The 13,378-nt window shown below is 45.0% G+C and overlaps 1 protein-coding gene across 2 annotated transcripts in view; it reads right to left on the reverse strand.

Moving 5' to 3' along the window:
- IDUA (iduronidase, alpha-L-) overlaps positions 1-13,378 on the reverse strand; it is a 106,462-nt gene that overhangs the window by 20,350 nt on the left and 72,734 nt on the right. Inside the window, exons 3-6 of one of the 2 annotated variants that reach the window (XM_019517161.1) lie at positions 4,298-4,380; positions 3,441-3,548; positions 2,288-2,383; positions 684-886 (exon numbers count right to left, since the gene is read on the reverse strand). In XM_019517161.1, the coding sequence (XP_019372706.1) occupies positions 684-886; positions 2,288-2,383; positions 3,441-3,548; positions 4,298-4,380 (490 nt within the window). Of the gene's footprint in view, positions 1-683; positions 887-2,287; positions 2,384-3,440; positions 3,549-4,244; positions 4,381-13,378 lie in introns of those variants that run through there. The other variant, XM_019517162.1, reaches the window with a different exon arrangement.

Consider the following 13,378-nt stretch of genomic DNA (forward strand, 5'->3'; position numbering starts at 1 on the left):
GGATTATCAGGTTGTGGGGGTGAGACAAGGAACCCTGGGGGTGTGTAGCACAGTGTAAAACCATTGTTACTGTCAACCAGGTTTGCCAACCCAATACACTTTTTTTACTGCAAACTTTTTTTAGTTTTTTTAAGTCTATTTGACATTAAAACCCTAAATTTGACCCTGGCCCTTTTAACTGGCAGCAGAGCAGGGCCTAGCAGAAAAGGTACACTTACACTATGTAAAACATACAAGTAAAAGCATGTGTCAGTTAAAAAGTATGGCTATTAGTAAAAGGCTTGCAGATTATCATTATTTTTTTCTTGGACTGTTAACCGTGTCCCTGGATCATCCAAGTACTTGTGTCTTTGGCAAATTTAATATTTCTATACTTCCGCCTGAAGCACAAATGAAGTTTGAATGAGCCATTTTGTTTCAAATGGCAAAATTCTGTATTTCCCCTAGCCCCACTCTCTATATGTGAAAAAATGAGACAAAGTTATTATTAGGTGGATACCAGGTTTAAAAACACTTACTTTTTAGGCTAAGGTTTTCCAGTAGGATATCTTTAAAAGGCCCTCTTAAAATCACAATGACCATGTTACCCTGTATAGGCAGAGCCAACTTCAGAAACCACAGTACTGGAGAATGCCTAGGAAACCTCAGGATTAAATTGTCAAGAAACACTCTTCTGAGCTGACCTTTTTGTGGAGGGATATGTAGTCCAATCTCACACCAGTCTCTCCTGTGAAGAAGTTGGTTCCATTGTAACAGTGATATAGAAGACTCCAGCACATTGGTGACATTGGGAAGGGGTGAAAGGAGTCTCCTGGCCCTCCAAATTTCAGTAGAGAACTAGCTTCTCTTAACCCTTCTGAGGAAGCATCATAATAATTGAGAAACCCTAGAATTAAAGTGGATACATATGCAGTAGATGACTACAACTTACAATGGTGGCTTGGTTAAAACTAGTGGAGAATACTGTAAATCTTCTTGTTACTATGCTGATAATTAGCAAATGTATTCAAGTAAGTGCACAAGGTGCTTTTGAAACTGCCTCTCTCCCTCTTCTTCCTCCACGAAGATCACAACAGGAAACTATAGGTCCAAAGCCTCAGATTTATGAAGTCTTCAGAAAAAGAAACTCGTCAATGGGCATCTGCCTGAAAAGGCTCCCAGGACACACAAATCAAGCAGAAAACCACATAGCATAACTTTAGTCTGTAACCAAACAGCAAACTGAAGGCATGTCTACACGTGCACTTTAATGCACAGTAGCCTATTTTACTGTGCATTAGTGTCACATAAAAATGTGTGATTACCCTACTGCACAGTAAAATAGGTTACTGCACATTAAGCATCACTTAAAAACCATGCACATCAGTTCAAGGTTCCCTCTAAGGTGTGCGTGTGCGTGGCAGCGCACAACTAAAAGTCTGGCCACACACCGCCTTTGCAAGGCCATGCACCAGGAGAGGAGCTTAAGGTAAGCTCCAAGGTGAGGTGAGGGCAGGGGCCTGGCACGGGCCGGGGAGTGGAGCAGTTTCCCGGAGCCATGAAGCAGTTCCCCAGAGCCGGCAGAGCCTCACTCGGGGCAGGCAGCAGCTCCTCCCCCAGGTGAGGCAAGGCAGGGATGGAGGCTAGGGCTGGGGGCTGCCACGGGTTCTGCTGGCTTTGGGGAAGTGCTCCACTCCCCAGCCCTGATGCCACGTGACTCCTCGCTCCCCGATGCGAAGTGGGGGAACAGAGCAGTTTCCCCGGAACCGGCAGAGCCCAGGCCCCAGCTTCCAGCCCCCGGCCCCAGCCTCTTGTCCCTGACCCCAGCTTCCAGCCCCCTTCGGTAAGTGTCCCACTCACGGACCGAAGCGGTGCAGTCACAGACTGCTACTCCTTAGAGGGAACACTGTAGCAGTTACTGTGCATTAAGGCAGCCTAATGTGCATTTATTTAGTACCTCACATTGGAGGTACTAAATTTAATGCACATTAGAAAACATGCCTTAATGCACATGTAGACATGACCAGTGTGATCTAATTTGTATTGTTCTTATTTCTATTTCCTTTTTCTGCATGCTATATCTGCCTCTTCACACGGGTTACTATCCAGACTGCAAATTTACAAGATTCAGACCAGTGATCATGTGTGTGGATCACAGCCAGGGACAAACATTTATAAAACAGTATATATACATTTTTATTGTATTCCTAGTTTTTGTCATCCTACCCTGCCTCTTTCTGCTTCTTCCCAGCACATCATCAATATGAATAAAATAAACAGTAGGAGTTAATAACAAAAACAAACTTACCTTTGACAGTCATTGACACATTATCAAAGTCATGATGATCTGGCTCATTCCAAGTTTCAAAATTCCATTTGGCAACATGTTCCAGACCATATTTTGCTGGAAATAAAACAAGCTTTAAGTACTGCAGTTTCTTACTGCATAATATGATTCATCTGAGGATAAGTTCCATGGGTATGATACATTCGGATATATACTGAGCACTGGGGACCACTAAATCAGAGTACAGTTTTTGGCCAATAGAAAATCTACTTAAAAAGCTATGCTGAACTTTTTGCATAGTTTGGGTCATACAAATATGAGGTACTAAATTAATGTTCATTAAGCTGCACTAATGTGCAGTAACTTTTTTAGTGAAGCTTTGTGTAGTGGACTACTTTACTGAACATTAGCATAATGTCATTTTTTATGTGACTCTTTAATGTGCAATAAAATAGTCTACTGCACATTAAAGTGCACGTGTAAACGCACCCTGAAAATCCCTGGCAATTGAAACTACAGCCATGACCATGAGATTAATCTACTCCTTCATTTGTTTTGCTTGTTTTCAAATATATTAAAAAGTTGATTTGGATTGAATGAGATGTTTAATTTGACACAAACAGAATTTGGGTATTGCATATTTCACTAAGATCCCTTCTCCATGTTCCCTTTAGTTTGCTTTATTTCAATCAGAAACATTTTTTTTCGTTTGACTGCCAAACCAGGAAAAGAAAGATCTGCACAGCCCTTCGCTCAACCAGCCTGTCATCTTCCAAATGTAATGGATCTACCCCTTGGAGTTCCCAATGATTTCAGGGATAGAATGATGCCTGACTCGAAGGGATGAATATGAGTCTCTGTTTGGTACATAGCTTATCTGTGTCTCATTCTTTGAGTATTTTGTTAGTCTTCTTCTGTCAACCAGTACTGCTCCTTTTCTTTTTTAATTGTATTTTCCTACAAAAACTGTTCCGTGCTACAATGTTCCATGAGCCACTTTAAGCTGTATAAATTGTCCATCCTTCTGTGAATCTTCCTCCAGGACAAAGTCTATGAACCAATGTTGCTCAAACCCCTTCCATTTCTCCAATCGAGCACACATCACAGAACTCTGGAAGTAGGAAGACAGGACTCATTATAGCAAGAAAAATAGGATTTTTTAAAAGTAACTTACCTATATATCTCTTAGCCAGAAGTGCAACTAGGTTCTTCCATCTTACCACCTGTTTTTTATCTTCAAAATCTGTGAAGTATCCTGAAGGGCTTCCCATAAGTTCAAATCCTTAAACAAGTAAAAAAAGGTCTTATTTTCCACTTTTTATTAACTGAATTTATTTTCCAACATTCATCTGATAGTGACCTCCATGAGATGCATAGACTGAGTTATGTAAATTAAGCTTACATTCCTGATGCCAATTTGAGATTACTCAAAGTTATTACTTGTCAATAAAATTCACAATATTAGCAGTAACCAATTCAGTTTATGACCGGGGGCGGGCAATTATTTTGGGCAGAGGGCTGCTTACTGAGTTTCAGCAAGCCATCAAGGGCCGCATGACGGGCAGCCCAGGGCAGATTAATATTAATTTTCTAAATTTTTTAGGGACCCCACGGGCTGGATAAAAGGACCTGGTGGGCTGCATCTGGCCACTGGGCCACATTTTGCCCACCCCTGGTTCATGAGCTGGAGAGGCATTGGATGCAAGTGCTACTGTGTTCAGGGAAGTGCCAACAAAATCCATCTGGGAGTTTGTCCTCCCTGGCCCCTTCTTGGGTGTTTCTTGGTAAACGTTGGTTGATTTCATCTTCAAGTTCATAAATCTCAGTTTAATACCAAAGCACTTCTTAAGTAAAATAGATGGGTTTTTATTTGCTACTTTCTCAGCATTTGCTGCACAGATTTTGTATTTAAGCTAATAGGAGTTAAATATCAGTAAAACATGTTTTGTTTCAAAATCACTTTTGGTGAAACACTTACAGTTCTGCCTGATTTGGTCCAACATTAATAGTTGATGGATAAAAGCATCTTACCAGGAACAAGTTTGTTTGTCCGCAGAAGATCCATAAAATTATCCAGGTTGGTGAAATTATAGTGGAGTTTTCCATTTGTCATCCTATAGGCAGTGAAAGGTAAAAATGTGATTACTGGGATAGAGACAGCATTTGCCTCCATAATTAGAAGGCTGCATAACTTCAGGATGTGATAACCATGTTTCCTTGATGCATAGGACTAGCATGTTTTTTCTGCAAGTTTTACATATAAGATTCTCTCTTTTAAAGTGGTTGACATCCATAGGATGTAAATATGGCCCTTTTTTGCCCACTTCATGGTATTTTCATCTCTAAAATGCAAGAACAACAAAGCTCTGATAAGAGATTGCTGGCCTTGTCTCCATGTTTTCATCTAGAGCATCTGTTGTTTGGCTCTCCAATCTCTTTCTGACATACCAGGTAGAGCTTACAGAAACTTTTTCCTCCTCACTTAATTTCTCACAGCACCTAATTGCTTGTGGTCCCCTCCTTACGTGATATGGAGATCTGCCTGATGTAATTAATTAATCCTCGTGATTTTTATCTTTTGCTGTTCTTACTTCAGTGAACTCTTTGCTTTGGCCACATCTTAAGATTGGCCTTTATATATGCTGGGTAAATAAGACCATATATTCTGAATGTATAGATATGAAAACATCTACTGTAATTTTTTTCAAATGTTAACATCCTTAGATATTCTCCCTCTGCTCCAAAAAATCAGTAGAAAAAGCATTCACATTTTCAGCTGAACCTCTGTCTAGACTCCATGAGTGTAAAAATGTGCATTAATTTCCTGATACAAACCTGTGCCAGCATCCACATTTGAACGCTTATATACAAGGATTATGATCAGCTCCACAAAAACCATTTTGTCAAAAGTGGAAAATAATAATCTACTGTAACAAAATTCTGCAAATGTAATTTGTTGTACACTGAAATAAAACCTGTGTAAGTGTACAGATATATTCCAACCATACTCATGCTAACTAGCTTATTAACCTGGTAGCTTATTAACCACATATCAGTATACACGAGCAGTGTAATGCATAGAAGGGCAAGGTTAAAATTGTGTGTGTGACAGAGAATCCAACAATGAGTGCTTTAAGTCACGGCAGGGTGGACAAAACTTCTGACTCTGCCTTTACTACTGCTGTTTATCAGGCTGTTTTTGCTCCCTTTCCCATCCTGTGCACAGATCAGGACTATGGGAATGAACTCTTTCTTGTGGATCTTCCCCAGGGCTAGGTTTGAATAGAAAGCCTACTGTTTTATCATCTTGGAGCTATGCCTGAACTAAAAAGGAGATGATTAAACTGCCTAGAGAAGAAAGAGGAGGTGCTGGTGACTGAAGCGCCATTAAGATTGGCAGCTTGTCTTTGAATTGCTGTCCAGACCAGGGCTTTGATGTGGGAGGCAGAACGAATATGAATGAACTGAACCCACTCCTCGTCCCACATCAAGGTCCCGTGAAGGATGGGAATCGGACTCTGTTCATTCAGACTCAGCTGCTTCATATTTGCTCCTTGTCACGCATCGAGTTCCTGGGAAGGATCTGAATGAGATGAATCTGATTTGGGTCCTTCCTGGGACTTTGATGCAAATTAGAATGAACTGAATGCAAATGAACTGAATTCGATTTGGATCCAGTCCTTGTCCTGCATCAAGGTACCAGGAAGGATCCAAATTGGATTTGGTTCATTTGCACTCAGATCCTTCAAATTCACTCCTCGTCGTGCACTGAGGCCCAGCGAACAATCCAAAGGAGCTGAATCTGATTTAGATCCTTTACGGGCCCTGGATGTAGAGTGAACCGAAAGGAACTAGATACGGACTTGGACCATAAAGGGGTGGTGCCCCTAGGCAGATGCAGGGAAGTGCAGTGCTGCCCATGTCAATGCATGGGGAGGTGGGCCTGGTGCTGGCAGGAATCAGGAGGGGAAAGGAGCTGCTGCCAAGCCTGGCCCCAGCAAGATCCTGGGAGCTGAGGGGCTGCAGGGAGGCCTCACAGGCCCCATACAGTGCCAAGCAATGCCCTCCTCCCTCCCCGCCAGGCCTTTACAGAGGCACCACATTAGGCTCAGTAAGGCCAGAGGCTGAAGGAAAGAGTGGGGCCGAGGATTCAAGGGCCCAGCACAAATCAGTGATGTGTGAGTGCAAGGCAAACCACTGCCTTCCTGCTTTTGCTTTTTTTGTTGTTGTTGTTGATTACTGCTGGGGCCTGGGAGAGGCCATATTCCTTTGATGCCTTGCCACAGCCAAGAGGCCAGGAGCTCTTGGGGTCCCTGGGGGTAGAAGACTGTATTGTAGCAGGGCCAGCAAGCCTGTCCAACCAATGGAAATTGTCTCAGGGAGCAAGACCATTTCCCAACAGTCTTTGAGTTGTGCAGGCTGAGCATGATGGAGAGTAACTGGCCATTCACCAGCGAACCCAAGGCCACTGTACAAGCAAACCAACCCAGCTGGAACTCACAAATAGCCCAATTTGGGATGATGTGTCATGCCAGAACACGGAAGAGCCCAGATCATTGACTATGTAGAGATTATCAGGCTGGTGCATGGAAGGTGTGTAGGGGAGGCAGAGCCCCAAGTGATATCCATATGGAGTGCCTCTGAGTGAGTCCAGGTCAAACAGGAGCCTCTCACATCTACCCATAAGAACAAGACATGGCGGGCAAGCAACAAGGGCTTGCTTCCCTTCGGACACAGTGCCTGGCGGATGATAGTGCCAGAGAAAGCTAAAGCCCAAACAAAGAACACCAGGCCCTGAGCTGCTCAGGAGCAGCTGCTCAAGCCTAGATTGGCACACCATGGACCAGATATGGCCCACGGACCAACCTGGTACCTTTCATCCAGGTTGCAGGCTGAAAAGGTTGGGCACCACTGGTGTAAACAGGGACCATACCTTTGGGTTCAATACAATAGCATCCTTTCACATAAGGTTGCATTTTGACCCTTTTCATTAAAATGCCCCAGTCATCATGGCTGCTGAGTTTCTACAATAAAGAACAAATATAGAATTTCTTTCAAAGATGACAGCTTTTAGAAAAGCATTTGGAAGAAGGATTTTTGTAATGGCTATATCAGCATTTTGGAAACAGAGCTGAATTTAAGCCTGGCTATTTGGTACCAGGGAAAATTAACTCTGACGGTCAAGCTCCAAAGTCCAAAGCATCATAAAGTGTAGTTCTGCTTTCACAAATCCATTAACTGTATTTATTACACCCTGTGTTCTATTGAAATATTTACTTAACAAGCATAACAATGATTAACTCTACTTTCATGTAAAAACTTACCAAGACAGCCCACATAACAGAACAGCAATGAAAGTTCACTTGACCTCAGTATCTAAATCAAAGATTGTAAAAACCAAGGTTATGTCTCCCTGATATGCACATTAGGGATTGTATAGATTTTTTCTGTGTTTCTATAGAAATAATTTCCTGCTCAGGAGTCCTTTACCCAAAACGTTGTCATCTTTTCACTTTTCACCAGGTTCCATGCTTTATGACAAAATCTAGCCCTATCTGCTTTTATAGAAGATACAGAAATAGCTGCATATGATTGGATAGAGACATTTAGAATTTATCCCTCAGTCAAAACAGAATTAATAGAATCTTTGCTTGCGTGAACAGGAAAAGCTTACTCCCATTAACAGTCTGATGTTTGCACAAGTACTCTTACTAGCTTCATAATTTGGCCCTTAAGTCTCAATATTTCATGTGGGGTGATAAAGACGGGACACTGGAGTAGAATTCTGTTTCCCTTCACATGAATACATGGACACTTTCCAGCCACCTAACTGACATTTTTGGCACTTATCCACAGTTTGTGATTCTGTTACTCTTGCAGTGTGAGCACATAAGCATGTGCACACAGACTGAGAGAGTGCAGTAGGCAACATACTGGCCGTGTCCATTCCTGACCCCATCATGTATGCAGCAGCCACAAAAATGTAACTGAACAAAAACCATGAGAAACAGGTGTTACATGGAGGAGGGGGCTCTCCTGCTTTAGCCTCTAAAGCTGGGTGGTTAGGGCACTTACTTATGAAGTGGGAGACAAAAGTTACAGGGAAACCCTGTTCAAACCCTCACTCAGGTTTGAATCTCCATTTCCCCAACTTCTAATGATCCATGAGGCCAAAGGCAGACATTATCCAAATTCATTTCCAGTGTTGCTTTTGAAGATGGCATCCGGGTAGTCCAAAGAGGGAGCTATGTGAGGTCAGGAAGAAGATAATAAGCAGAGGTGAGGTGGAACCTGCTTTGAAATGGTCTAGTCTGAGCCCTTACCCCTAATATGGCAGAAACCTCTCTGCTGCTACACTGCTCTCTATCCATTTTATCCAATGACTGGTAAATGTGAGGGGCAGTGGCTCAATTTCAAAAGAAGCATTGGAGAAAAGTAAGAGAAATGCTTAATCTGTAGTGGGGTTGTTTGAACATGCTAAGACATCAGAGATCTGTAGGTTCACACCCCTACTAGGCACACAGGTCCTAGAAGTTCTGTGCCTTTCTCCCTTCAGGAAAATGGGAGGGCCCTCCTTCTTGTCTTTTCTGGGACTTATACCAATGAATGCACATATGTAGATGCATACCTGCCCAGCCAATGCATAACCAACTGAGCATCCACACTGCAGGAGTAATAGAATGAAAAACTGTACTTAAGTGCCAAAAACACTACTTGTATGGCTGCAAACTGTCATTTGGGTGTACAAAGAGTAATATAATTCCACCCTTAGTCTCACCTTTCACAAGCTATTTATTGGAATACTAGGCCTGGGGTTTATTTTCTTAACTCTCAGTGAAATGATTTCACTGTTCTCAAATACTGTAACACTTGTAATTGCTGCAATTTTGATAAAATAGAAATGTGTAGGTTTATAAGTATTTCTTCACAAAAGTGGATACCTGCTGCTGGAGGTGGCCTTAAGGGACATCTCTGTGTCCAGCATCTCCAGGAACTGCTCAGCTCTTAGTTAGTATATTCAGTGTATTTCTAGTGGCTATTCCATTATTGGTGAACAGCTTACTCTTGTTGTCTCCAAACAATCTGAGGAGGAGCAGAATGATGGAAATGAGAACTATTAATGACTTCTTAAAGTATGCATGGCAAAGATTTAGGAACAGATGCTATCACGGCCTTAACCAAACAGCCTAACCTCTATTGCTGCTCTAATCTTCCACAAGCATAGACTTGGCAGAGAATGCACATTATTAAAATGAGGAGGTGGCTACAGGCAGCCTGTGGGATGGGGAAGTGCCAGATGTTTCTGTCTTCTATACCTTCAGGATGAAGATGAAGAGCTCTACAGACAGACACTGGGAGCATCTACACATGCCAATCCTGCTGGATGGGTTTACTCTCAATTCACTCAGGAGAAAACATACCCTGGGCAGGCATCTATGCATCCAGGCATTTGGGAGCAGATTTGCTGCTCCTGGCAGTAGTCTGCTCCTGCCCCATCCAGCCACGCTCTAGCCTCCTGCAGCAGCCAGGGGGAGGTGGAGGCTCCAGCTGAAGCTGCCTGCAGCTGGGGGCCATCTTTAAAAGCCAGCCCTGCGTGCTGCTCCCTGGCCACCTGCCTTCGGGCCCACAACAGCCTGTAGAGTGCTGTGTCAGCATTCTACGGCTCTGTCGTCAGAGCCTGTGCCTACTGCATGATTGCTGCTCCACCCCCAGGAACAACATCCAGTGCCCTGGGCACCTACTCGCCACCCTAGCTGCCCTGCTTCACCGCCACAGTGACCATTGCCTGGCCCAGTTCAGTCTTGGCCCTGGTGGCACCCGTACGTGGCACAGATGCCTAGCCAGGCTCTCTGCAGCATCTCAGGCCCCCTGGCACTGCGCTGCTGCCACCTACACTCCGTGCTGCCACCTGAAATCCAGCAAGGATTCTGATGACGCGTATCCAGATGCCAACACTAATGCCATCAACGTCCTCCTGGGGCTCCAGCCCCTGCTGCCTGTGGGCCTGCATGGCCAGCTAGGACTGATGCCCTGCCACTGGTGCCCTGCATGTCATCCAGACCACCAAGGATGACAAACAGTGGCTGGAGTCATCCCAGATGATCCCGGCCATCTTTCAGGAGCTCCTTGAGCAGCTCTGCCTGCACCTACAGAGGCAGGACACCACCATGTGGCAGCCCCTCCCTGCAACATGTCTGAATCAAAATGCTGGCTTCTTTAGGTTTTCCGAAGCGGTTAAGAGCTTCCGAACTGCTTTGGAAAAGCTTCGGCGCTGCCTTGGAGATCCGGCCATAGGGTATAATGGGGAATCAATGAAACAGCTATAACTTTGTTTTTTGTCTGATTTGGATGAAACATGCCGGGGTGGTAGCCTCTGCTGAGCACATGAAGCCTGCTGAGTTTCAGAAAGATCAGTGCAGGGGTTTGGGGGGAACTGCACCCCAAATTCTTGAAAGCAAAACTCATGTCATGTGTATGTGTTAAGCCACAGTGGGGTCAAAACTGCAGGAGTGGTGGCCCCTGCTCAGGCCACAAAGCCTGCCAAGTTTCAAGGAGATAAGTGCAGGGGTTTGAGGGGAACTGTGCCTCAAGCTGCAGACAAGCAAAACTCGTAACATGGGTGACAGTGTGTGTGTTAAGGTGCAGCAGGGTGAAAGCTGCATGGATGGTAGTCCCTGCTGCAACCACAAAGCCTGCCAGCTGTCAAGGAGATAGGTGCAGGGCTTCTGGGTTCTGGGGCCCTGCACCCCTAGCTGCTGACAGGCAAAACTTGTGACATGGGTGCTTGTGCAACTGACTGTTTCTGTCTTGGGGCAGTTGATTTTCTGTATTATTTCCTCTCCTTAGTCTGTGGTTTTGTAGGTGTTAATCGTTGCTCATTAACTTGTTAACACCTAAAAAACCATAGACTAAGAAGAGGAAATAATCAATACAGACAATCAGCTGCCCCAAGACAGACAGTCAGTTGCACAAGCACCCATGTCAAGAGTTTTGCCTGTCAGCAGCTAGGGGTGCAGGGCCCTGCACCTATCTCCTTGACAGCTGGCAGGCTTCGTGGCCACAGCAGGGGCTACAATCCCTGCAGCTTTCACCCTGTACCGATCACACACCCCTGCACCGATCTTCTTGAAACTCGGCAGGCTTCATGCTCTCAGCAGAGGCTACCAGCCCTGTATGTTTCATCCAAATCAGACAAAAAACAACAAAGTTGTTTCACTGATTCCCCATAATACCCTATGGCCGGATCACTGAGGTAGCGCTGAAGCTTCGGAGCCGCTTCAGCCAGATTGAAACAGGAACCCAGTCTGGAGCTCTGGATCGGATCACTGGCATCTGAAGTGGCCAGATCCGAAGCCGGATCGAATAGCTGCCTACTCGCACAGGCCTACTACCAAGCCTGTAGGTGTGAAGGGGATTGTTCATCCCAAGGTGGAGCACTTTACATTTCTCAACATTGAACTTCATTTAATTCCAGTCCGCCCAACTTGCAAGCCTGTTTAGATCCACCTGTATCTACAGCCTATCTTCAAGTGTGACCATGCTTCCCCTGTATCTGCAGCCTATCTTCAAGTGCTGTCCACAAACTTGGCCAGTAAGCTCTTCACCCCCACATCCAAATCATGAAGATGTTGAATAGCACTGGACCAAGCACCAACCCCTGAGGGAAACCACTGGCCACTTCCTGCCAAGATAACAGATTCATTCATTAGAACTCTCTGGGAATGAACCAGGTTCGGCTTGAGTTCAGGCTACTGCAGGTTTGCACTGAGTGAACACCAGTCCTCTGGGCCCTCCACTATAGAAACGATCTAAACAAATTGGAGAGAGTCCAGCAGAGGGCAGTGAAAATGGTTAGAGGGCTGAGACACATGACTGATGAGGAGAGGCTGAGGGAACTGGGCTTATTTAGTCTGCAAAAGAGAAGACTGAGGGTGGATTTAATAGCAGCCTTTAACTACCTGAAGAGTGGTTCCAAAGACGATGCAGCTGGACTGTTCTCAGTGGTGGCAGATGAAAGAACATGGAATAATAGTCTCAAGTTGCAGCAAAGGAAGTTTAGGTTAGATATTAGGAAGAACTCTCTCATGAGGAGCATAGTAAAAGGTAACTCAGAAAGGTGGTAGACTCTTCATCCTTGGAGGTTTTTAAGACCCGGCTAGGCAAAGTCTTGGCTGGGATGATATAGATTTCATAGATTTCATAGACATTTGGGCTGGAAGGGACCCTGGAGGATCATCAAGTCCAGCCCACTGCCCCATGGGCAGGAATTCAGCAGGGATCACAGGATCCCGGCAAGATAAGCATCCAAATGTGTCTTGAAGGCATTCAAAGTGGGTGCTTGAACCGCCTCCGACGGCAGTCTATTCCAAAACTTGGGGGTTCAGACAGTGAAGAAGTTCTTTCTTATGTCCAGCCTGAATTGGTCACAGTGGAGTTTGTGATCGTTCAATCTTGTCATCCCTTGGGGGGCTATGGTGAACAGCCATTCCCCCAGATCCTGATGAGCACCCCGATAAACTTTTAGGTGGCCACCAGATCACCCCTGAGCCTACGCTTTTCCAGGCTGAAGAGCCCCATTGCTCTCAGCCTCTCATTATAAGGTCTGTTTTCCTGACCTCTGATCATGTGCATGGCTCTCCTCTGCACCCTCTCAAGCTTCTCCACATCCTTTTTGAATTGTGGGGCCCAAAACTGGACGCAGTACTCCAGCTGCGGCCTCACCAAGGCCGAGTACAGCAGGAGAACGACGTCCCGGGATCTGCTTGAGAAGCATCTATGGATGCAAGCCAGCGTTTTGTTCACTTTACTAGCCGCAGCATCACACCGAAGGCTCATGTTCATCTTCTGGTCAACCATGACCCCCAAGTCCCTTTCATCTGTAGTGCTAACCAGCATAGCTCTACCGAGCCTATAAGCATGGTGCAGGTTTTTCCTCCCAAGGTGGAGACCCTTGCATTTTTCAGTGTTGAACACCATCAGGTTCTCATCTGCCTATTTCGTGAGTCTGTCCAGATCTGCCTGGATCACCCTCCTGTCCTCAGGTCTGGATGCTTTACCCCAGAGTTTGGTGTCATCGGCGAACTTGACCAGTCCACTTCTGACACCGATGTC

The sequence above is a fragment of the Gavialis gangeticus genome, unplaced genomic scaffold (genome assembly GCF_001723915.1).
Source record: "Gavialis gangeticus isolate Ggan-Ray unplaced genomic scaffold, GavGan_comp1, whole genome shotgun sequence".
Lineage (NCBI taxonomy): Eukaryota > Metazoa > Chordata > Crocodylia > Gavialidae > Gavialis > Gavialis gangeticus.